At 43.9% G+C, this 21,995-nt stretch overlaps 2 protein-coding genes across 8 annotated transcripts in view; both read right to left on the bottom strand.

The window, feature by feature from the left end:
• LOC115457644 (serrate RNA effector molecule homolog) overlaps window positions 1–11,722 on the bottom strand; it is a 65,156-nt gene extending 53,434 nt beyond the window's left edge. For 6 of the 7 annotated variants that reach the window (XM_030187167.1, XM_030187163.1, XM_030187166.1 and 3 more), the window contains exons 1-2: window positions 11,609–11,722; window positions 5,204–5,348 (exon numbers count right to left, since the gene is read on the bottom strand). In XM_030187167.1, the coding sequence (XP_030043027.1) occupies window positions 5,204–5,322 (119 nt within the window). In that variant the 5' untranslated portion in view covers window positions 5,323–5,348; window positions 11,609–11,722. Of the gene's footprint in view, window positions 1–5,203; window positions 5,349–6,192; window positions 6,217–11,608 lie in introns of those variants that run through there. The other variant, XM_030187161.1, reaches the window with a different exon arrangement.
• A 3,327-nt stretch (window positions 11,723–15,049) lies between these two features.
• On the bottom strand, window positions 15,050–21,319 carry LOC115457731 (stress-associated endoplasmic reticulum protein 1-like). The gene is made up of 3 exons (XM_030187297.1): window positions 21,194–21,319; window positions 19,918–19,990; window positions 15,050–15,964 (listed from the first exon to the last, which is right to left on the bottom strand). The coding sequence occupies exons 1-3, from the start codon at window positions 21,278–21,280 to the stop codon at window positions 15,924–15,926; spliced, it is 201 nt and encodes a 66-aa protein (XP_030043157.1). The 5' UTR covers window positions 21,281–21,319; the 3' UTR covers window positions 15,050–15,923.
• Window positions 21,320–21,995: the final 676 nt, after the last annotated feature.

Genomic DNA, 21,995 nt, shown 5'->3' on the forward strand with positions numbered 1-21,995 from the left:
TGTTGTTTTTTTTTTGTTACATTTGTACCCCGCGCTTTCCCACTCATGGCAGGCTCGATGCGGCTTACATGGGGCAATGGAGGGTTAAAGTGGGAATCGAACTCAGTTCCTCAGGACCAAAGTCCACCACCCTAACCACTAGGCCACTCCTCCACTGTTGCTACTATTTGAGATTCTACATGGAATGTTGCTATTCCACTAGAAGTCGGCCCTTGCAGATCACCAATGTGGCTGCGCAGGCTTCTGCTTCTGTGAGTCTGACGTCCTGCACGTACGTGATCTGCAAGGGCAGACTTCTACATGGAATGTTGCGTGGAGGAGTGGCCTAGTGGTTAGGGTGGTGGACTTTGGTCCTGAGGAACTGAGTTCGATTCCCACGTCAGGCACAGGCAGCTCCTTGTGACTCTGGGCAAGTCACTTAACCCTCCATTGCCCCATGTAAGCTGCATTGAGCCTGCCATGAGTGGGAAAGCGTGGGATACAAATGTAACAAAAAAACAAAAATAAAAATAAATAAAAGACCTTATTGAAGTCCACCTATCACCAAAGTTACCTCTTGTGTTCGAAAGCTTATGCTTCAACAAATTGGTCAATCTACAAAAGGTGCTACAAAGCCTTCAATATTTTTGCTACTTCAGACTAACATAACATAGTAACATAGTAGATGACGGCAGAAAAAGACTTGCACGGTCCATCCAGTCTGCCCAACAAGATAAACTCACATGTGCCACTTTTTGTGTAAACCTTACCTTGATTTGTACCTGCCTTTTTCAGGGCACAGACCGTATAAGTCTGCCCAGCACTATCCCCACCCCCCAACCACCCGCCCCACCTCTGGCACAGACCGTATAACTTTAAACAGGCAAGAAACCCATTTCAAGTGTCAGTTTTCCACAATAGCACTTATATGTTTTGTAGAGCTGAACTAAGATAAGGAGGAACAGGGGTGATATGATACAGATGTTCAAATATTTGAAAGGTATTAATCCGCAAACAAATATTTTCCGGAGATGGGAAGGCGGTAGAACGAGAAGACATGAAATGAGGTTGAAGGGGGGCAGCCTCAGGAAAGATGTCAGGAAGTATTTTTTCACGGAGAGGGTGGTGGATGCTTGGAATGCCCTCCCGCGGGAGGTGGTGGAGATGAAAACGGTAACGGAATTCAAACATGCGTGGGATATGCATAAAGAAATCCTGTGCAGAAGGAATGGATCCTCAGAGGTTTAGCCGAAATTGGGTGGCGGAGCAGGTGGGGGGAAGAGGGGTTGGTGGTTGGGAGGCGAGGATAGTGGAGAGCAGACTTATACGGTCTGTGCCAAAGCCGGTGATGGGAGGCGGGACTGGTGGTTGGGAGGCGGGAAGTACTGCTGGGCAGACTTGTACGGTCTGTGCCCTGAATAAGGCAGGTACAAATCAAGGTAAGGTTTACACATATGTTGTCTTGTTGGGCAGACTGGATGGACCGTGCAGGTCTTTTTCTGCCGTCATCTACTATGTTTAATGTATGCCTTTCACATTTTAATTTACATGGCAGCTGTGCTGCTGAATACTGACCCAATACTTTTAAGGAGAAATCAGATCTTACCTGAATTCTTTTTCCATTAGCCCTTCCCACTATTCCAGAACCTGTGGGATAGTTGTGTCCATCAACCAGCAGAAGGAAAATTAAGCCAAGACATCTCTCTCTTGGCATCCAGTCCAGCCCCTCAGTATTTACATAGACAAGCAGTATAGATAATACTCAGAATAAACACAACAACTTTAAACACACTAACCAGACAAGCAAACTTCTGTGGACCTCTCACCTCTGAACATCTTGTAGATAGCAAGAGATATGCAGGAAGCACCATGCAAGGTGACAGTCTAACGACTCATTACTTTGCACCAACTAAACATCTCTGAAACCTTGTGTGGACCTCTGGAATAGTGAGAAGGACCAATGGAATCACTACAAATTAAACCTATCCCTAAACTGGCAGAAGAAGGGATCATATCGTATACAAGAACATACCACCTACAGCACAAGAAGACAAATAGACCCAAAAGTATTTTGGCAACAGATATATGACAACGAATGGAAAGCACGAACGGACACTACACACTACCTCTCTCTGACTGGGACGAGAGATGTAGAAACGTACTAGACGACATAGCACCCTTAAGAATAAGACCTACTAGAAGACAAAACTCGATCCCATGGTTTAATGATGATCTAAAAAAAACCTCAAAACATAAACCGGGAAACTCAACCGAGCATGGAAAAAAAAAATCAAAACATAAACCGGGAAACTCAACCGAGCATGGAAAAAAAAAAATCAAAACATGAACATACACTCAACGCATGGAAAAAAACACAAAGAAAATACAAATATGCAATAATATGTGTTTTAGGCCTGTAGGCATCTTTGGTTCACGGGGGAGGATCCTTTCTTTGCGGGTTTGTGATTGATGCCTTCCGGGTTTTTTGGAACGGCAGTTTTTTCTTCATATTTTTTGGAGTTGTTTCCTGCTGTTTCTTTTTGCTGGAGTCAGGGAACAATGGTTGGGGCCTTTTGTGGGGAACTTGGGGCTGGTTGGGAGTAGCCCCTGGGCAGTTTAGGTTTTATTCATTTATTAATAATTTATTGACTCATAACCACTCGCCTCCACCTACCCTCCTCTCCTCCTTCCTGTACACATTAATTGATTTGCTTACTTTATTGTCTGTCTATTAGATTGTAAGCTCTTTGAGCAGGGACTGTCTTTCTTCTATGTTTGTGCAGCTCCGCGTACGCCTTGTAGCGCTATAGAAATGCTAAATAGTAGTAGTAGTAATAAGACAGACCAAAAGGTCTTCTTATAAAACTAAAATAGGACCAAATTACAAAGACATGAAGAAACTATTTCAAATTGTAAACCAGCTACTTGACACCACTCCAATCACCACAACCAACACAGGCAAGCCATCTGCAGACAAACTTGCTAATTACTGCCTCTAAAAACCAGGTGTGTGTTTTTTTTTTAAGATGCACAGGAATAAAACAAATAACCTTAAACACAAAGAGGAAAAATATGATAGAATAGAAAGAAAGGAATGAGACTGAAGGGCTCACCACCCTCCAGCTGCTGGAGACTGAGATTACTGGATCTTTCTCTGGATGGCAAGGGCTCTTATTGGCTCGCTAGAGTCAGCTTTTTTCTCAGTCTCCACCTGCTGGAAGGCGTGCACAACTTATCAGTCACATTCTGGGACGGGCCATAGGGACGCTAAGGAACGGAAGGATTCTACAAGAGAAACTTGGGTACTAAATAAATGCAGAGGGAGGGCCAGAGGTGGAAGATCACCTGAAAACCAACAAGCTATTGTTTTTGGTTTTGTTAAGAATAAGCTTACAGTCCCCCAAGCCAGTTGGAAACAGTGTTCAAGCAATCCTGGAAATGGGGAGATAGACGGCGAGTAAAGGACTTGTGGACCAGATCAACAGAATTTCGTCAGCATATATATGACAAGATACACCAAAGGATCGGTTAAGTGTACCAAGAGGACTCAAGAAAAGATTAAATAGAAGAGGAGAAAAAAAATAGAACACTGAGGAACCCCGAGGGTAAGAGAACAGGAAGCAGAAGAAGCAGTGATAACTTTGAAAGAGCATCCAGAAAGAAAGGAAGTAAACCATGCCAGGACTGATCCAGATATCCCCAAAGAGGAGAGACAAGACAGAAGGGAGGAGTGATCAACGAGATCAAAGGCAGCGAAGAAGTCAAGAGAGACAACCAAAACTATACCAAGAAAGCAGTATACCTGAATGTAACTCACCTTGAGCTACTACTGAAAAAGGTACGAGCAAAATCTAAATAAATAAATAAACAAAAACTGACCTGAATAAGAAAGGATATCCACAAAATGCAAGCTTTGTAACAAGTTCATGGAAGCAGTTTGCTTCACTTGGCAATAACTACTGATAAGTCAGCAGCAGTGGGTTTTGGGTTTTTGTTTTTTTTTTAATCTTAAACCAAATTCCCACAGATTTTATTTTCAAAATTTCCATTTTACTCAAAGTTCTCCTTTCACAAAGAAAAGGAAAATGACCTATTAAAGTGAGCCAAATACACTAATGTAATTGTGTCGGGTTTTTTTTTTTTTTGGTGAAACAGATCTCAATTAATTTATTATTTCAAAATACACCTTTGCAAAGATGGTTGTCTCTAGAAGCAAGAGGCACACCCCTCCTTAACGTTTAAAGGTTTTTTATGTTTCAACAATTTTTTATTGATGAGGTCACATGGTATACAATTCCATCTCAGTCAATATAAATCGTAAAACAGTGAAGTCTAGTACACATTACTAAACCTGAAATGTCCATCATCAATGTTTTCCAAACTTTTCTCCCCTATCCCTTCCTTCTTGTCTACTCCTATATCTATAATGTGTACATGTATAATTACTGTGCATTTGCATAACTATTAACAATAAACTTTTATATGAAACTCCAATATTTATAACTCGTGTTTTACTCAGTGTATTATCCCAACAATATTTACTGGTGGGTCCTCTTAATGTGCTCCTTCAAAGGATTGTTCTCCTATCTAATAATACACATGTCCCTCTATTATGCATTGAACATTACCCTTCCCACTCCTATATCCCCCTCCCCCCCTCTACTCGCTTAAAATGTTCTCTAAACATCATGGTTAATTACCTCTACCTCTGCACATGCTATTCCTACCAGAGTGTAAAATATTGGTCTTGCTTCTTTTGGCACTGTGCTCCTCTTATAATAGGGGCAGATTATTGAGCACTGCGCTTCTCGCTTTATGTGAGATACTGTGTAAATATCTGTTCCAAATTGAAATAAAGGCTTTTCTTTTCTTTGGGATGCCGCGTGCCGCTCTAGCCTCCCATAACATCAACTCATGAAATGTATTCCTCCAAAACCAGATGGTGGGTGGTTCCTCTTGCAACCAATGCATCAGTATACATTTTTTCCCCACTGCGTATGCCTTACCCAGTAATAGATCCATGTTCTTGTCTGATAGCTCATAGGCCCCCCTTTTGTTTAATAACACCCCTCTCCACGAGGGAATTAGTCAATTGTGTCGTATTTTAAGCTGACGGACATATGAGGTGACTATTTCTACAATATCTGGGAAGAGGGGTGAAGGAGAATGCATCAGGCCAGTGCAACAATCTTTGCTCAGACTGTGTCCTGTTCCAAGGCCCTACCTGTCATTCCAGTCATCCCTTCGTCGGTCTTCCCGTTCCCGGGACCTGTCGTAGTCACTGCGCTCCCGGCGAAATTTGTCCCTGCGCCGACGGTCGTATTCATCATCGCTATCTCCCATCTTGTTTTCCACTTCAGGGAGTAAACCTAAGGGATGGAAAACGTATAGGGTTATTTCAGATCTGAAAGCAGTTTCTTCATTTCTGGATCTCAGTACATCTGCTTATATCTTTCAGCCCTGTCAAAAACAAAGCCCCTATTCTCATTCCCACTGTTCGGCCAATAGCAACTCTGACAAAGGAGGAGGGGAGAAAGATATATAGATAGGAAGAAAACATGAGAGCTGCACCAACAGCCATATATAAAGCAGATCCTCCAAAAAATGAAAGGGAACTGATTGGGTAATAATTTTAGGTACCGACATGGAGGAGACCTAGGTTCAATCCCAGATGTGCTCTTCTGTTTGAGTCTTTTAGGGATGTGTGCATTAACCATTCAACGTTCATTTAGGAGGAAGTATCCCAGCCATTGCTTTCCTGTGACACCTACTGGCCTGAATTAGGAATATGATCGCAGGGCTATGGAGTGAGGCTGGGTGCATGTTCCCTAGCTGAGGACTGTCAGAGTGAAGAATAGGACAAGAATTTCAAAAGGAGTATTAAAAAAAAAAAAAAAAAAAATCTTGAATGACACCATAGCCCAAAGGCCAGTTTCAACTGAATCTCAGAGTTCCATACCAAAAAGAGGCCAAGTTCAACCAAATTTCAGATTTAGGAAGGTTAGTTACTGGCCATTAAGATAGAATTCCAACACTTGGGAAGGAACTTAAGATGGGTTTTTCTGTTGAAAAAAAATCTTACTGTAATGAATCTAGTTTATTCATTTTTGGTTCAGACGTGGTTTGAAAATGCTTAAGGTTAATAAGTATCTGGATCTTACAATACAAGTTGAAATTAAAAACTACATTTTTACTGTCCTATATAATTCTCACCTCCAACGTTCTGACCTGCCTGGGACCGTGGCTCCCTCGGAGTTGGTCAGGAAGGCTCCGTAGATCAGACTGATGTCACTGGCCGCATTATGAGGTGACCCTAGCAGACCAACTCCGAAGGGGGCGGGACCACAGGAACAGCTGAAACACAAGTGAAAGAAAAAGCTGTCGGAAGCGGCATCCCTGCGTGCAGGAGGTAAAAACTTTTAAGCAGACAGCTCTTACGAAGGGGAGGTCCAGACAGGTGGGGAGTGGGAGGGGGGTCCTGAAACAACACGGGGGGGGGGGGGGGGGGGGAGGGGATTACTGGAAATCCACTGGAAGGGGAGGGGCGGCCTGGAACTGGAAGGGGGTCCTGGAACTCGGGGGGGGGGGGGGGGGGGGGAGAGGCGGAGCGGGAAGAGGGGGGATGGGAAGAAGTGGGAGGGGGGAAGGGGAAGGGGGTTCTGCAAACTCTCAGTCTCACAAAGAGTCTGTGTATCGCAAACATACTCTCACACTCGCTCTCTCTCACACACACTGTATCTGTGTGAAACACACTCGCTCTCTCTCTCACAAAGTCACTCTCACACACACACACTCTCTAAAACATACACACTCCGAGGAAAACCTTGCTAGCGCCCATTTCATGTGTGTCAGAAACGGGCCTTTTTTACTAGTTTGATAATAATCCTGATCCGTTGACAGATCATGTAATGATAGATATGACCAGGTCAGTGGTTCCCAAACCTGGTCCTGGAGGTACCTCAGCCAATGAATATTCATGAGAGAGATTTACATCCACTGCCTCCACTGCATGCAACTCTCTCTCATGAATATTCATTGTGGATATCCTGAAAACCTGACTGGCTGGGGCACCTCTAGGGCCAGATTTGGGAACCACTGGACCAGGTACTCATCTGTGATCAAGATTTGGGGGGTTTACTTAGATCAAAGTGATCAAGATTTGGGGGGTTTACTTAGATCAAACTCTGAGTCATATTTTCAAAACACTTAGGGCCCTGTTTACTAAGCTGTGATATAGGTGCGTTAGTGTCTAACGTGCATTAACCATGTACATGCCTACAATGGGGCCCTGTTTACTAAGGTGCTTTAGCATTTTTAACACACCTACAATTAGCGTGTGCGCTAACCATGTAGGCGCCTATAGGAGTTCTGTAGGCACGTACACGGTTAACGTGTGTTAAAAACGCTAATGTGCCTAAAACACAGCTTGGTAAAGAGGGCCCTTAAAGACTACACAGAATACTACCTCTCTTTGATTAATTTTTTCTTAAAAGAACTTCAATTTTTTTCTTATTTCCATCCGCAAAAGGTAAGACAAGATCGAGAGTAATGGATGGCTTATTTGCATTTCAAGCTGCTAGGGAAGGAAATTTTGAACGTTCTGGCAAATTCTTCAAACTATAACATTTTTAGGAAATAAAACCTTTTTTCAAAAATATGTACTGCATAATAGATTGCAATGCATTAATTGGTATTTTTGATTACATTTCATAATTCCTGGTTATGTCCAGTTTTCTTTAATTGTAATCTGCTTAGATCTGTGAGGTTAATAGTGAACCATATATTCTGAATTATTATTAACTGTGAGACTAGCAGTTGCTACTGGAAACAGAAGAATCAGCAGCTGTGGGGTAAACTGGAAGCGGATGCACAGGCTGGGGGTGGAGCCAGCAGTGGCAGCAAAGATATACTCAGAAGAAGTCATGAAGCAGAAGCACCAGAACCAGCAGGGCCTGGGAATATAGTACAGCATCAATAAGCAAGGGGAGGGGAAGAATAATGGTAAATGGGGATTGTCTGGGCAGAGGGGTCAGAAAGAAAATGTGAGGCATGGATGGAAAGACATTTGTAGGGGGCACAGAACTGGGAGAAAGATTTGTGAGGCTGGGAAAAGGGTACATGAGGTTTGGGTGCCACTTATGGATGCAATAATTTTGGGCGCTGGACTGTTGGAGGCAAACAGCAGCCTCAGACTTGGGAGAAAGTTGTATTTTTGACAGCCCGAGGCTCCGTCGTGCCCCTGCCAGTCTCTCATGCTCCTGATACATTGCTTCTTCTATGGTAGGGGCGTGAGCTGGGACCACAAGTAGGAGCTGCACGTGAAGCCACCTGCTTTTCTTGCCCTTCCTGGAGCACCAGAAGCCGGCAGCTGCCTGCTCGGGTCCCCGCTGGATAAGTGTAAGTACTGGCTGAACCAGGTGACCCCCGAGTGGGAGCATCAGCAGCACGGGAGGACAGGATCCACCCGAGCCCAACTGAAGACTCCTCTCCTCTCTGACAGCCAGTCCGAACCCTGAGGAGAAGCAGCCACTACTGGACACAGAACGCAGGCTGGCGTCAGACTGGTTCAGTTGCGCACTGCACGAGCCGCAAAGTTTTATAGTAAGAGAAAATTATTCTGACGGCCTTTGTGGTAGTCTCATGCCTTAAAGCAATCCTTTTTGTGTACATCATTGAGGGACATTATATGCGTATCAAATGATGCTCTATGCATACATGAGGATTATTTATTGTTCCACTACGCTGCTATGTGCACAACACACACATTTTACATTTACTCACAGACAATACATGGACAAGACACAGATACTATTAAAAAAAAATGCAAGAACACTGCTTTTCAACTGGCGGAACACACACACATAAATAAATGACGACGACATTTCCCACACACATGAATGGAAACACTATTAAAAAATGCTAGCAGACTGCTCCACCGAGAAGTCGCCCTCATGCAACGACAGTTCAGACTTGCCAGAAAATTTTGACCATTACAGGTAGGCACTCATTTCTATACTTTGCTCAGAAACATCTATCATTTATTTGTAGCATTTGTATCCCACATTTTCCCACCTATTTGCAGGCTCAATGTGGCTTACATTATGCCGTGATGGCGATTGCCATTTCTGGGTACAGGATTTCAAATGGTATTACATTTAGGTGCATCCATACTTGGTAACGAAGAGTATATTGTGGTATTGCGTACAAATGGTTTTGCATTAAGATGCTTACATACATGGTACAGAGGAATGCATTGTGGCGTTGCATAGAGGTTTCTAAGTGATCAAGTGAATTTCTAAGTGATCAAGTGAATTTTAACATAAATTAGGTCATCGACTATAGAGATGTCATTTTTCAACTTAGGGAATAGATTGGTAGTGCGTATTGTATAGCTTTCTTTACTAGCAATGAGGTTAAACAGTCAAGCGGCAAGAGTTTGGAATGCTCATAATACAAATGAGCTGATTTTCATAGATCTGAATAGCATTTTCATCCACTGCTTCCATGAATGGTAAAAGCAGTGCAGAGACCTTTTGTACATTAGGCACACAATAACGTGCATGCTAAACCAGCTAAAAACAGTCTAAATAACCCAATTTAATCAATGGCATAACCTTCTTTCCAGTTCAAATCTCCTCATTCTATTTCCTCTAAGTACAGTATCTCAGAATAATCATTTACCTACATTGTGTGTGTCCATTTTAAATCATTGTAGTATTTCTTTATTAGGACGTACGATGTCAACACAATAGTATTAGCACATTTTATAAGTTGTATTTTATTATGTTTACAAATCTAAACTTGTACCATTTATGTACTGTTTTTTGTCATGCAAGCCACATTGAACCCGAATAATGTGGGATAAAAATGTCACTAAAATAAATAAATAAATGAAATGAAATGTTGCAAGCCCGGTTTGCTTTGAGCATCTCCCCCCCCCCCCCAAAAAAAAATCACTTCCTTTCCACTGCGAGGGCCATATTAGAAGCACTTTCGAAAGAATTTGCCTCAGTAATTAAAAGAGTCAAATGGGTACATTTCTTAGATGAAAAAAATTCCCTGCACACAATTTGAGGCATATTTTCAAAGCACTTAGCCTTCCAAAGTTCCACAGAAACTTATTTTATTTTTGTTACAGTTGTACCCCGCGCTTTCCCACTCATAGCAGGTTCAATGCGGCTTACATATTATATACAGGTACTTATTTGTACCTGGGGCAATGGAGGGTTAAGTGACTTGCCCAGAGTCACAAGGAGTTGCAGAATCGAACCCAGTTCCCCAGGATCACAGTCACACTAACCACTAGGCCACTCCTCCACTTTGGAAAGCTAAGTCCTACAAAGTTTACTTGTTATTTTACTATCATGTTTTATCATGATCATGTTACCCAAGATCCTTCTTTAATACCAAATGTCTGTTACATATTTCCACTATGCATGACATCAAACAAAATAAAACATGGAAAAGAAAATAAGATGATACCTTTTTTATTGGACATAACTTAATACATTTCTTGATTAGCTTTCGAAGGTTGCCCTTCTTCGTCAGATCAGAAATAAGCAAATGTGGTAGCAGATAGTATATATAAGAGAAACATCAAAGCATTACTTTGACAGTCTGACAGAGTGGGAGGGTGGGGGTATGCATGGGGACATCAAAGCATTTCATTGATATTCTAACAGAATGGGTGTTGGTAGGTGAGAGGAGGGTAATAAACAGAGAAATAAACAGAGAAATACAGCTTTATGTTTTATAATGAGTTAGAAAACCCAGATCCTTATTAAGTCCTGTTTGTTGGGTGTCAAAATATTCAATCATTCTTATTTCAAAGGTCTTACGTTCCTGTATTGTTTTAAAATTACCTTTCAGTATTCTTACTGTGAAATCACTGGTGCAGTGTTCTGGTCTTGTGAAGTGTTGGCCCACAGGGGTGGGGGCTTGACTGGCACCGGCTATTTTCATGTGATGTCTGTGCAGATTAAATCTTGTCTTAAGCATCTCACCTACCAACACCCATCCTGTTAGAATATCAATGAAATGCTTTGATGTCCCCATGCATACCCCCACCCTCCCACTCTGTCAAAGTAATGCTTTGATGTTTCTCTTATATATACTATCTGCTACCACATTTGCTTATTTCCGATCTGAGGAAGAAGGGCAACCTTCGAAAGCTAATCAAGAAATGTATTAAGTTATGTCCAATAAAAAAGGTATCAGCTTATTTTCTTTTCCATGTTTTATTTTGTGTGATTTCTATTGATAACCTTTAAGAGTGGACTAACACACCTCTCCACTATTCATGACATATTGTAAGCCTCATTGAGCCTGCAAAGAGGTGGGAAAATGTGGGATACAAACGTAATAAATAAATAAGTGCTTTGAAAATGAGCCCCAAGTGCACGTGTAACTCTGGATTTGCCCAGTCCAAACGTTGAAAGCAGAACTCTATTACCTGGCAAAAGCAATGCAGCAAAGAGGGACCCCGGAAAAGCCTTCCAAGGTTAGCAGCACAGCAAAGAAAGAAAGAAGGGGTGAAAGCAGGAAGAAGACACGCGGAGGGAGCAGGACCCTCCGAACAGAACGAGGCAGCAACACTGAGGCCCAACTGGACTCTCAGAGCGCGCCTCACCTCAGTCTTCACCGCCGTCCGCAGCCTCGTCTTCCTTTTTACCGTCTCTCACACACACACAAAGCGGGAGCCGGAGCCGACAAAGCGTGCGCGCGCCAGGCCCCAAAAGACAGAAGCAGCCCCGCCGGCGCCGTGCGATTACGTCAGCACGCTCGGCTCACGAGCGCCGGCGGGAAACGCCAACGGTTGGTCGGCGCTTGTACGCATGCGCCTCTCCCTCGAGGCGGCCTACTGCCTATGAAGGATGGGCGGCCTCAATTCTTAATTCTCGGAGAGTTTGTGCCTGTGTCGCCTGTGCCAACTCTTCGGTCGGCCGTTTTGGTTGTTTGTAATAAATTTGATTTTTCTTTTGTAATAAAGTATCGGCCATTTTTACCTGAGCGATGAGTGTCCTGGCCTAGAGCTTTATGTAGCATCACATGGACCACCAGCTGCTTGTTTGGGTTGATATGTAGCCATTATGTGCTGCATTTTCACGTATTGCCCACTAGATGGCAGCACTGAATCACAAAGATGTAAATCAAGCTTGTACCCTTATTTTGTACTACTGTACGTTTTTGGAAGCGGCACCTTGCAATGCCGACTTGTACCTTTTCTGTGGCGTAGCCAGAAAGTAATTTTTGGGTGGGCACCAGAGTTGCCAACTTTTTTGAAATTGAAAAACTTGCCACCTGATACCCGACCCCATGCTCCAGCTTTACTCCACTCCCAATAACTTCAATAAGGGTGGCAGTGCAGGCTTCAGGGGGAAGTACAAGAGATTGCACTCTTCCTTCCACCTCCATTGAGCCTCGGGTCCCTAACACACATACTTAGCCTGTATAGCAAGACCAAACACTTTTCAACATATCTTTCCAGTTACACGCTATAGAAATGATCCCAGAAAGTATAGTCTAGTATTAAAGGCAAATAAATTCTGCATCCACAGAACCCCCGGTCCCTCCCCCAATGGGTACAGAGCAGAGTTAGGACATTTCCCCATAAAACTCACCGTAATCTCAACAGCCGCCATATAGTAAATTAAACAATCTTTAAAACAAAATGGCACTCATAACCTAATGCAAATCTACAATGCCAGCACTAACTTCCAAAAGAAGGATCCTATCTATGAAAAAGGCATTGCCCTACATATTACAGTGGGGCCGTAAAATATCAATACATCTATTGGGAAAACTAAACAAACCAAACTTACTATAGAAGGCTACATAGAAAATTCATGCTAACAGAATACCTCGATCACACACACGGAATAAAAATGCCAAATATAGAATAATTGACTAAAATGTATAAACATAAATATAACCAAAACCCCAAAAAGCCAGACCTTGCATGTAATACAATACCAGAGATACAGAAAGAAATGCATTTCCTCCTGTGTAAAATATAAACATAGTACGTGCCAGGGATGGTGTTGGAGTGCAAATAGAGCAATTGCTCTTGGTCCCCTGGCGTCCTGGCCAGAGCCACAAGCATGATGAAAGCTGAAGGCAGTGCAGTCTGGTGATTGAGCTTTGGGGTTCCCTCCCAAACTTATGGCCTGGGCTCCAGCCATGTCTAACACCAGCTCTGGCAAGAGGTACATTCCAAATGTGACACATTTTAATCACAAAATTGAAAGAAAAAAAAAATATTTTCTTTCTACCTTTTGATGTCTGGTTATTTTATTTTTCAAATCAGCTTGGTTCTGGTCTCTGGTTTCTGCTTTCTTCTGTCTTAATTCACTTACCAGGGTCTCCTATTTCTCATTTCTTCTCTCTCCATGTCCACCATCCATCTCCCATCTCTGTGTCCCTATAGTTCCTTGTCCAGTATCTCCAGTATGTTCAAATTCCTGCATCCATCACCACCCTTCTATCCCCTACCCGTGTCCAGCATCACCCCTTGTGTCCCTATGCCCTCACATGCCCAGTATCTCCCTTTTGAGTTCCTATTGTCCCCTATGTCTAGTATCTCTCCCCTGTGACCATATACCCTTCCCTCCAAGTGTCCAGCATAGCCTCTCTATTCTCACATTCCCCCCTCTGTCAGGCATTACCCCTCTGTGTTCATGTTATTCCAATACAGCATCTCACGTCTGTTTCTGTATCTCCCCTTTCTTCCTCACTCACACCAATGTCTCTCTCTGCTCTCCGATCCCACCTATCCAGCTACTCTGCTTCTCTCTTCCAGCTTTTGGCTCTTTCTCCCACTGTGGGTTAAACTATTTGTCTCCCTCTTCCTTCATCCCCTTGATCTGCCATCTCTCTCTCCCTTCCCTCTAATCTCTCCTCCTGGTACAGCACCTCTCTCCCTTCCCTCAAGCCTCCCCTGCAGGCCTTCCCTCCAGCCCCCTCCCCACAGGTACAGCACCTCTCTCCCTTCCTTCCAGCCTGCCCCCCTTGCAGGTCTAACAACTCTCTTCCTTTCCTCCAGCCCCCAGCCTCTCTCCCTTGCAGGTCCAGCACCTCTCATCCTTCCCTCCATCTTCCTCCCCCCCTTTCAGGTCCAGCATCTCTCTCCCTTGCCTCCAGCCACCCCCCATTGCAGGTCCAGAACTTCCCTTCCTTCCAGCTAGCCACCGCCCCCCTTTGCAGATCCAAAACTCTCTCCCTACCCTCCAAGCAGCAACCTCTCCCCTTGCAGGTCCCAAACCTCTCTCCCTTCCCTTCAGCCAGCCATCCCCCCTTTTGCAGGTCCAGAATCTCTCTCCCTTTTCTCCAGCCAACCCCTCCCCTTTTGAAGGTCTAGAACCTCTCTCCAATCCCTTCCCTATGCCTCAAGCCCCCCCCCCACCTCCCACCCCCACGCAGGTGAAGCCACTGTCTCCCAGCCTGTCCCTCTCCCACCCTACAGGTACAGCCACTCACTCCGTTTTCCTCCCTCACTATCGCTGATAACAGATGAAGAGACCTGCTCCAGAGCCTTCCCTGTCACGATCAGCTCTCTTCAGCGCAACTTCCTGTTTCCCAGAGGGCAGATCGTGGCAGAGGGAAGGCTCTGGAGTGCTCAGCGAATCACTGCTGGCCCCGCCCTTAATTTAAACCGGATGCTATTGCTTACAACAGGGATGAGGGAGGGGAAAGAGAAAAGAAGACTCAAGTGAAACTGCGGTTGCGATCGCAGTTGCGGTTTTGATCCATTATTTTTGGGTGGGCCTTGGGTGGAAATGGGTGGGCCTGGGCCCACCCAGGCCTACGCCCCTGGCCCAAAGACTGGGCTGAGAACCCCTGCACTAAATGCCAGTGCAACACCAGACAAATAACTGGAAATTCTTTCCTGTTCTGTTGTACAACATCCATAAACAGAAGAGTTACATATTCTTTCCGAAGAGAGAGAGAGCGCAAAAAAAAGCCCTTCTCACAAAGGGAAAACAAGCAAAACAGCAGAAAAAATGTTATATTCCTGAGGCCAGGCCAGAAATCTAACATATCCAGAGAATATAAGGAGCCTTCACCACAGTGCTGGAATTGTCCTATATTTGTAACTTTATTTTACTAGTATCCATATGTACACACATACATATATAGTACTTTGGCAACATATAAATGGACAGTCCACCACACCCAGATGTTTCAAGCCCTTCTACCTCAGGTTTTGACATAATTGCAAGTTCTGTTCCTCTTCTTTCCATTATGCCCCTTTGTCCAAAGCAAATTCCAAAGACAATTGTGCAACGTTAGCCAATGTTGAGCAGGTGCTGGCTTTGCCAAACTTAGAAGGCTGAGCTGACCAGGGCGGCGATTAGAACTCTATGAAGGGGAAGCTTACAAAATGAAAAAAAGGTGGCTCACAGCACTCCTCTTCATGGCAGGAAGAAGAAAGCTCAAGCAGGATGCAACTTTAATCAGGGAGAGAGTCCATTGTGAGGTAGACATCACTGTGGAGAGGAAGCTTGACAGAAGCAAAAATCCAAATTTAATAACCCATTTTAACAGAGAGAAATTGCACAAAAAGGCACAGTTAAAAACCTAACAGTTTATTGTCCTGATTTCTTTTTTGGGGAGGGGGGCAGATGGGTAAAGGGATGTAAAGCCGAGCCCTTTCCAGGGGCACAGCATCGGCAGTTCATGTTCCATAATTCTGAATTCAATTTTCACAAGGCGCTCTGGTCTTTGGAAGAGGTAGATGTTCTTTCATATGGGACAAAGGAGCAAGAGAGACAGACAAATAAAAAAGGAGAACGGTTTGTGCAGGGCTGTGTTTTTACACGTGTATAAATATATATTTATAAGTGATTTTGATAGGCCAGAAGACAGTCTTCACAGGTGAAGGAAAGTCCCAGAATTCCCTGAGGTGTACTCCCCACACAGAAGAGCAAGGGGAAGATGGGCTGGAGTTATCCACCCATCCGGATGCTCTGGATCAGCTGGAAGATTGCTGCAGAGAGGAAAAAGAAGCAATTAAGACCAGAAGCATCAGCATTGTCCACCAATCCCAAGAGCAGCTATGCTCAGTCTTACTCCTAAGAGAAGAAAGGGAGTTCCCCTCATGCCTTTTTTATTTCTCTCCCTCCACTTGTAGCTCAAGGCATGTTACATTCAGATAACAGCAGGTATTTTTCTGTCCCGGGAGGGCTAACAAGCTAAGAGCTTCTTTTACAAAGCCGCACTAGCGATTCCGGCGTGGTAAATAAGAGGAAGCCCACAGGAATTGAATGGGTTTCCTCTCATTTGCCACTCAGGAATCGCTAGCGCAGCTTTGCAAAAGAAGCTCTAAGTTTGTACCTGGGGCAGTGGGGGGTTTAACTGACTCGCCCAAGATCACAAGGCACCACACAGTGGGATTTGAATCCTTGCTTCCCTGGTTCTCAGCCCACTGCACTAACTTCTGAATCAGTGCAATTTATTTTTTACTTTGTAAAGTCAAAGGAAAATGGTATTCATAAGAGAAGCCTACACAACAATGTCCATAATTGTATAAAGAACTTAACAGTCTCTTGTAAAAGTCTTCACATTACTGTACATTTTTCACATTCTGCTGTCTAAAAAATGCAAAAACAAGGTTGGAGTTTATTTCACTGATCTATATGAGTACATAAGTACTGTATGTAAGTGTTGCCATACTGGGACAGACCAAAGGTCCATCGAGTCCAGCATCCCGTTTCCAACACTGGCCAATCCAGGTTATAAGTACCTGGCAAGATCCCAAAACAATACATTTTATGCTGCTTATCCTAGAAATATAAAAAAAAAATCAAAAAAATGTTCACAGAGTGTGTGAATGCAAATATGATAGTCTTGGATACTTTTAGACTAAAGTGAAGGAGAGTCTCATATGTAATACACGGTGATATTACTTTCACTCAATAGGTGAATCCATTACACGTGTTAATATCTTAATCATTGACTCGACCTCCACCATCCCAATTATATTAACAAAAAAAGACTTGCACTGCTTTTTTTACTCATGTACTTATCAATAATGCACACTGCACTTATCTTAGGCAGATTGGTGCGCTCTTAAAACCCCGACAGGTTCCCGTTTCGTATTGACTTTGTCAAGGGGGAGTGACACCAGTTCCGATTACTGCCCCAGGCATTCGTGTGTGCTGGCTTATTCTCCTTCACTTTAGTCTAAAAGTATCCAAGACTATCATATTTGCATTCACACACTCTGTGAACATTTTTTTGATATTTCATTATATGGGACAGAGTGACGGTCTACAATTATTTATCCTAGAAATAAGCAGTGGATTTTCCCCAAGTCCATTTTAACAATGGCTTATGGACTTTTCTTTTAAGAAGTTATCCAAACCTTTTTTAAACCCCCACTAATCTAACTGCTTTACCACATTTTCTGGCAACTAATTCCGGAGTTTAATTACACATTGAGGGAAGAAATATTTTCTCTGATTTGTTTTAAATTTACTATTTAGTAGCTTCATTACGTGCCCCCTAGTTCTAGTATTTTTGGAAAGAGTAAACAAGCGATTCACATCTACCCGTTCCACTCCACTCATTATTTTATAGACCTCTATCATATTTCCCCTCAGCCGTCTGTTCTCCAAGCTTGACATACTCTCTACCAGAGGCATACAACCTCTGTCCTCAAGAGCTTCCGCCCAGTTAGGTTCTTGAAAACCTGCTGGGGTTGTGGCCCTGAAGGATTGAGGATTTGCATCGCTGCTCTACCCTTTCAATGTGAAAACAAGATTATATAAATATTCAAAACATATGGAATAAGAGATTTACAATTTCTTGATTACACAAGCCTTCACACCCAAATTAGCTCTAGTTCCAAAAATGTCCTTTAAGGCCAGTAATAAGCTACACAGAGTCCGCCTGTGCCCAGTCACAGTAAAAGAGCTGATTCAAATATTCCTCACTTAAGAATCAAACTAATTCTCTGAAATTCACTTCATACAAATCTAAATGTGCTGAGCACCATTACTGAAATAACTCCAGGAAAAAAAGTTATTCAAAAGGTACTGTTCTGTCCTCCGACAGCCTCGCACTAGTTTATAACGTGATCCTAAAATGTGTGTAATGATTTTACTGTTACAGTTCTAAGGACTATCATTGCTGCACTTTCTCACTGCAAAGATACATGAGCAATGCACTGTGGGTAATGTAGTTCCCAGGCAGTGCAACCACACTTGCTTGGCTGTGTAAGAACTGTTACCCACTGGTTGTGAGGCTGCCCAGACCTCCTCCCTCTCTCTGCCAAGCTTGGCTCTTTTGTCTTCCTGCTATCATTTCCTGGTCATTCTCACTATCTCTGTCCTGGGAGGTCAGCCAGGTATGACCTTTTCCCCCCAATCGAGAGCAGTCCTCTAGGGCCATCCCTTGCTACCCGATGGCAGGCTCTGTCCCCATTGGTCTCTATCTACTCCTCCCTGAAGCCTCAACACCTCTTTGTTCTTTCAGCCATGAGGCATTCCAACACTATCTAGCCAGAGACATGGAGCACGGATCATCTCATTCCAGACAGCTCTGTCCTGCTGAAACTCCCTGTAACGAACCTGTTTTTTTTTTACCTTGAAGATATCTCCTCCCTAATGAGATATTGCACATTCCAGTCACCCATTTCTACCAGTTCAACTATCCTTCCCCCCCTGTAATATATCTACCTCTCTTCACATCTTCACCCCCAACAGCTCTCAGATTAAGGAGTCTCTGTGTTCTGGAGCAGCACCTCAGAACATCCTATCTGTGAGTAAATTATCTGTGATTTATTCAATAAAAGAGACCATAAAAATAATAGAGACTTCGGGTGATTGGTGTGCCAAGGTTATATTCCAAGATATTGGGGCCGTAAGTCATCAAGCCTCAAAAGTCTTGATAGATACAGACTGGTGGAAAGCTATAAGAAAATGTCCATGTAATTGAATATCCCCCAGGGCACTATCAGCTCTATTACCACAAAGTAAAATCAGTTTAGCACCACTACGATACTGCCTTGATCCAGCAAGCCATCCCTCAAAGTTAGTAGCTGCAGGTTAAGGAAACTGATGAAAGGAGATCATTGTGAAGCCTAAAATTACATTAAAAGAACTATAGATGTCTCAGCCTACAAAAAATGTCACCTGCTCAGCAGTTTCAAGATCACTATCACAAACATGACCTGTGGGAGGGTGGCAAGAAGCCATGCTGAAGAAAAGCCATGCAAAATATGCTGCATAACATTTGCAAGGAAACACTTAGGGGACACAGCATACATATGGGAGAAGGATTTTGGTCTCAATGCTAACTGATATATGTAGTGTAAAACAGTACATCACCCTAACACTATTCTTATAGTAAACAATGGTGGTGGCAGCATTATGTTTGAAAGGATGCTCCAGCAGCTGAAGTGTCAGAGAAGCTTATGAAGATCAAGGGGAAAACAGTTAGTGCCAAGTAGACAGAGCACTTGGTAGAAAACGTAGTCCAGTCTGCCGCAGACTTTTCAGCAAAGCAAAAAGCAGCCAATTGAGTAGCTCAGTGAGAAGAAAATGAGTATCACAAGTTGTCCAGACCTAAATTCAATAGAAAATCTGTGGCAAGACAAAGACTGCAGTCTACAGATGACCACAGCCAGTATTTTAGCAAGAACAACTGGCAAATACTGCACCATCCAGCTCTGCAAAGTTGGAAGGCACTTATCCTTAATGATCCATGGTTCTTACTGTTGCAAAAGGGCTTCTACAAAGTATTGTGTAATTGGGTGTGAAGACTTAAGCAATCCAGACTTGTTTTCTGTATACTAAGTTAAGTAAATAAATGAAACAAATTCCTACTTTATTGTATCTGAATTTTAATGTTCAGATAACAGAATGCACAAAAAAAAATGGCCAAAGCTGAAGATGCTTCAAAAAGTCTGTTTCTCTTTTCCTCGGAAATCAGTCCTACCTGAACCACAGACCACAAAGACAAAAAGGGCCAATAGCCAGGGACCCACTGGGGCCTTTTCCTCTGGAGGGGCCTTCTGAAAGAGATAAGAGTGATAAAAGATAACTGCCTTCAAACTTCTATGGATCAAAATCGCTAATCTCTTAACCTGGATTTCTCTCTTAAGCATTAGACTGGAGACAGCAAGTAGTAGTAGAGGCCAAGCAGTGAGAATGCAGAATTAAAGGTCTTGAATCTGCTCCCATCTATTTCTTCCATATCCTCTCTTTTCTTCTCTCACCCCAGAATCGATCACCAAGTCCCTCACTTCCCCTCCCTTCCCCTCCCTTCAAGGCCTCTTCTCCAAATCTCCATCACTGCATATATCTTGGGCAGGTTGGTAGGTACAGATGTTGAGAAACACTTGGATGGATTGTTCTTTTTTTTTTCCCCACAATAGTAACTGATAACTGGTATTATGATGGTGGATTTTATGGGGTACTGGTTATTTGATGTAAACTGCATGACAGGGCCAAATATCAAATCGCAATCTCTTCTTTGGCTCTCCACGGCAATATCTTCATATCTGTTATTTTAGCACATACCCAGTGGCATAGGAAGGGGGGGGGGGGAAGGTGGGGCGGTCCGCCCCAGGTGCACGCCGTTGGGGGGGGGGGGTCGGCTCCGCTGGTTCCCTGCTCGCTCTGCCCCGGAACAGGTTACTTCCTGTTCCGGGGCAGAGAGAGCAGGGAACCAGCGGAGCCGACGCAGCTCCCAGCAACGTACAGTCGGGGCAGATCGGCCCTACCCCTGGCCCTCGCTGCTTTGCGATGTCGTGCTCCGGGGGGGGGGGGGGGGTGTGCGCCGTGCTGCACCCGGGGGGTGGGGTGCGCAGTTGCGACCTGCCCCGGGTGTCAGCTACCCTCGCTATGGCACTGCACATACCATCATGCCAAAAATGAATCTCACCCTAACAAAGGCAATGTGAAGAATATTTATGTAATATGCTAGTCCTTCTTTTTCCCATTGCATGTAAATCCCTCTCACGACTATTCATTGTGGATATCCTAAAAACCTGACTGGCTCAGATGCCTCCAGGGCTCATCGTTACCCAACCCTTCCTCACTTTTCTACCTTGCTTTCCAAGAAAGGAATCGCCCCGCCCCTCCTTATCCTAAACTCCTCCCCTACACACACACTCACTCCTGCTCCATTCACTTCTTCCCATTTATCTCCCCCTTTTACATCACGCTCTGACCACCAACCCCAATGCATACGGTCCCTGCCCGAAACTCACCGCCGCTCGGTGGTGCAGGTTCCCCCGCTGCGTGATGCTCTTGCTGTGTTTCTCATTCGCCACCTTCATACGCTGCACGCCCGCCATCCTCCTCCTACATCGGCCACTTCCGCCCCCGCGCCGGAAATCTCGTTGCGCCTGCGCGCCTCAGTCATCATCTGAGAAAATTGAGTGCAGTAAACGACATGACGTCAAGACGCTGAAGTAGTCTCCCCCCTTCTCGCCCGCGTTGCCGCCATCTTGGTACATCCAAGACCATGCAAACAAACCTATCAGCTGTTGCATCACGTTGTCGTTCTTTATTGTTGGTAGTAGTTTGTTTATTTGATTTCACTTAAATATTTTCAAACATGCCTGCTGGTGCAGCATATGGATGTACACAGAGGAAGTATCGGTTTCAGAGCTGCTAAGTTACCCATTCCAGGAGGGAGACATTTTGGCCGGTCCTGGATTTCTGCCAACCTCATCCTAGTGCATTATAGGACCTGCAACACAGGATTCAATGGATAGAATCGTGGACTACAAATCCCACACTGGTCTGGGATGTAAGTTTAAAACCAGGACCGGCCAAAAAGTCTCCCTCCTGGAATGGGTCACTTTCATCGGTTAGAGTAGTAATTTAGAACTTCTAAATCGTAATCATTGTGGGGTCCTTTTACTAAGCTGCAGTAAAAAGTGGCCAGTGGTAGTGTGAGCGTGACTTTTGGGTGTGCAGTGGGCCATTTTTTACCGCCTCTAGGAAAAGGACCCTTTATTAAGCGACAGGAAAATGGATGTGCCCAAAAATTGAAACCAGCGCACG

Source organism: Microcaecilia unicolor, chromosome 14 (assembly GCF_901765095.1).
Source record: "Microcaecilia unicolor chromosome 14, aMicUni1.1, whole genome shotgun sequence".
Lineage (NCBI taxonomy): Eukaryota > Metazoa > Chordata > Amphibia > Gymnophiona > Siphonopidae > Microcaecilia > Microcaecilia unicolor.

Excerpts from the sequence above, each read along its gene's own strand:
- LOC115457731 (XM_030187297.1), bottom strand. The coding sequence starts at position 21,280 with ATGGCGGGCGTGCAGCGTATGAAGGTGGCGAATGAGAAACACAGCAAG. Across the intron at positions 19,991-21,193 it reads ACCTGCACCACCGAGCGGCG|GCCCCTCCAGAGGAAAAGGC; the intron begins GTGAGTTTCGGG and ends CTCTTTCAGAAG. Across the intron at positions 15,965-19,917 it reads CTTTGTGGTCTGTGGTTCAG|CAATCTTCCAGCTGATCCAG; the intron begins GTAGGACTGATT and ends TCCTCTCTGCAG.